At 39.9% G+C, this 1,892-nt stretch overlaps 1 protein-coding gene across 1 annotated transcript in view; it reads left to right on the top strand.

Moving 5' to 3' along the window:
• The window catches only part of LOC101852661 (transmembrane protein 147), a gene marked incomplete in the record, with an annotated part of 10,546 nt that extends 9,592 nt beyond the window's left edge, over window positions 1–954 (top strand). Inside the window, 1 exon segment of the mRNA XM_013089927.2 lies at window positions 788–954. Within this exon segment, the coding sequence (XP_012945381.1) occupies window positions 788–923 (136 nt within the window).
• Window positions 955–1,892: the final 938 nt, after the last annotated feature.

The raw sequence follows: 1,892 nt of genomic DNA, 5'->3' as shown, positions 1-1,892 counted from the left end.
TTATGCCATATACTTCAACATTAAAATGCCTTTTATCATATTTCATAAAATTAATTGTACAAACCCAACCTATAAATTTGACACATTCATCTAGGTCCATAGGGTTAAAATCTGAGAAGTATCTCATTTTATTAGCACGCCCCACTTATAAATGCCGTAGCCTAGAGGTGTTACTAGAGAGTACCAAACAAGAAATGGAGGGAGAGAGGGCGTGTGCGTTATCCTTTTGATCTGGCTAACATTGATTGTGTATGTTCCAAGCCCTCATTGACACAGTTTTTATCGTTTAAGAGGCAGGCTGCTTCAGCCTTGTCTCTCAGGGTCCATCCAGGCTGAGGGAGCTGTGGCTTCCCAGGAAACATAGTTAACTCACCGCCAGATCTGTGGAGTTTTTGATAAAATTAATAGATAGACGACTGCCCTAACCGAAACTCATTAAGTTCAAGTTACATAAAAATAACCCTTCTATTACTCGTTATGTTTCGGGGTTGGTCTTTGAGGATATGTAATGGCTGTCCTTTATGAGTCGATGGAGCATTGTCTGAGTTATATTGTGTGATAGCTGAATAGAATTTAGATTTTTTTTCTCCCAGACAATCCAAAATGCGTTTTGGCACAATGCTGAACTCATATTGCAATATTTTAAAACTAATTGGGTAGGTCGGATCTGTACTTTTCTAGTGAAGAAGATGACAACGATTTGGAAAAATCGCTCACATTATAGGCAAGTATTTATGGTAATACACTTTATTGACCTTCTATTAGAAGTTTGCCTTGTCTGTTCCAGGATTCTGATGCAGACGGTGGGTCTGGGCTCCTGGATGCTCCTCCTGGCTAAGGCAGGCTTCTCCTCCGCCGTGGGACTTATCTCCCTGCAGATGTACCTCAGCATCCCCTCGCAGGGAACCAACTCCTACTACTAAACAAGCCATGTTTGAAAGTTACACCCCCCCCCCACTACGAAAAAAATGGCACGCAAAAGTTACTCCTTGTATTGAAAAAGCAAAGCTCATACGTAACTCCCTCTTAGGAAATAGCAGTACTCTTAAGGAACTGCTACTACTGTACAATAGCGACATTCAACAGAACTCGGACAAAGAAAGGAGTGACTTTCAAAACTATCTCCTACGTATATGAAAAAGCGACCTTCAAAGAAAGCTCAAACTAAGAAAGAATAGAGAATGGTAATGTTACACAGCGCTACGCGATAAAAAGGGCATGCAGTCAACTCAGTTTGGTATGATGCTGGGCTAGGGTGTGCATGGCCCTGATTCAAATCACCAATGGGGCATTCGCTGGACATTTGGTCTTTTTTTTTTGGTGGAAATTTTTAGGCTCTCCACTCCATTTTTAGAAGAGATGGATGTCAAATTCTGAGGTCCAGCCTCAAGTATAAATATTTACAGTAGTGTAAAAGGAATTTGACCCAGACAGTTATCCATTTTTATTTCTCACCTTTAATGAAATAATAATAAATAGCATTGGTATAGTACATATCCTCGCTGGACAGCAAGGTCTTTGCGCTTTACAATCTTAAGATAGTCTTCGTATTTTGTTGTAGTCATCGCGATCCCTGGGTGTCGTTGACGTGTGCGACCAGGGAAAAGGTTTGTCAGAGTGAGGCTTCACAGATGCTAACCTGTGATACCTCCAACGGCTGAATGTGTATGTGACTTTTCTTTCCATGCATGTCAGTCTGACTGGTTTTCTCAGACCTATTGATAATAAGATCTTGAGCATTCTGTTTTTCCTGTGAAAGACATATGTTTTTTTTGTTTTTTTTCAGCTATCAAAACCATTTCCATTCTGAATGAAGGACACAAGACATGTAAATAACATGAATCCTTCTCCTTTTTTGTCTTTTTAATACCTTTAAAAGTCTTTTTTTGTAG

This window comes from Aplysia californica, unplaced genomic scaffold (genome assembly GCF_000002075.1).
Source record: "Aplysia californica isolate F4 #8 unplaced genomic scaffold, AplCal3.0 scaffold01082, whole genome shotgun sequence".
NCBI classification, from domain to species: Eukaryota; Metazoa; Mollusca; class Gastropoda; order Aplysiida; family Aplysiidae; genus Aplysia; species Aplysia californica.
This window is presented reverse-complemented; position numbering and strand designations above follow the sequence as displayed.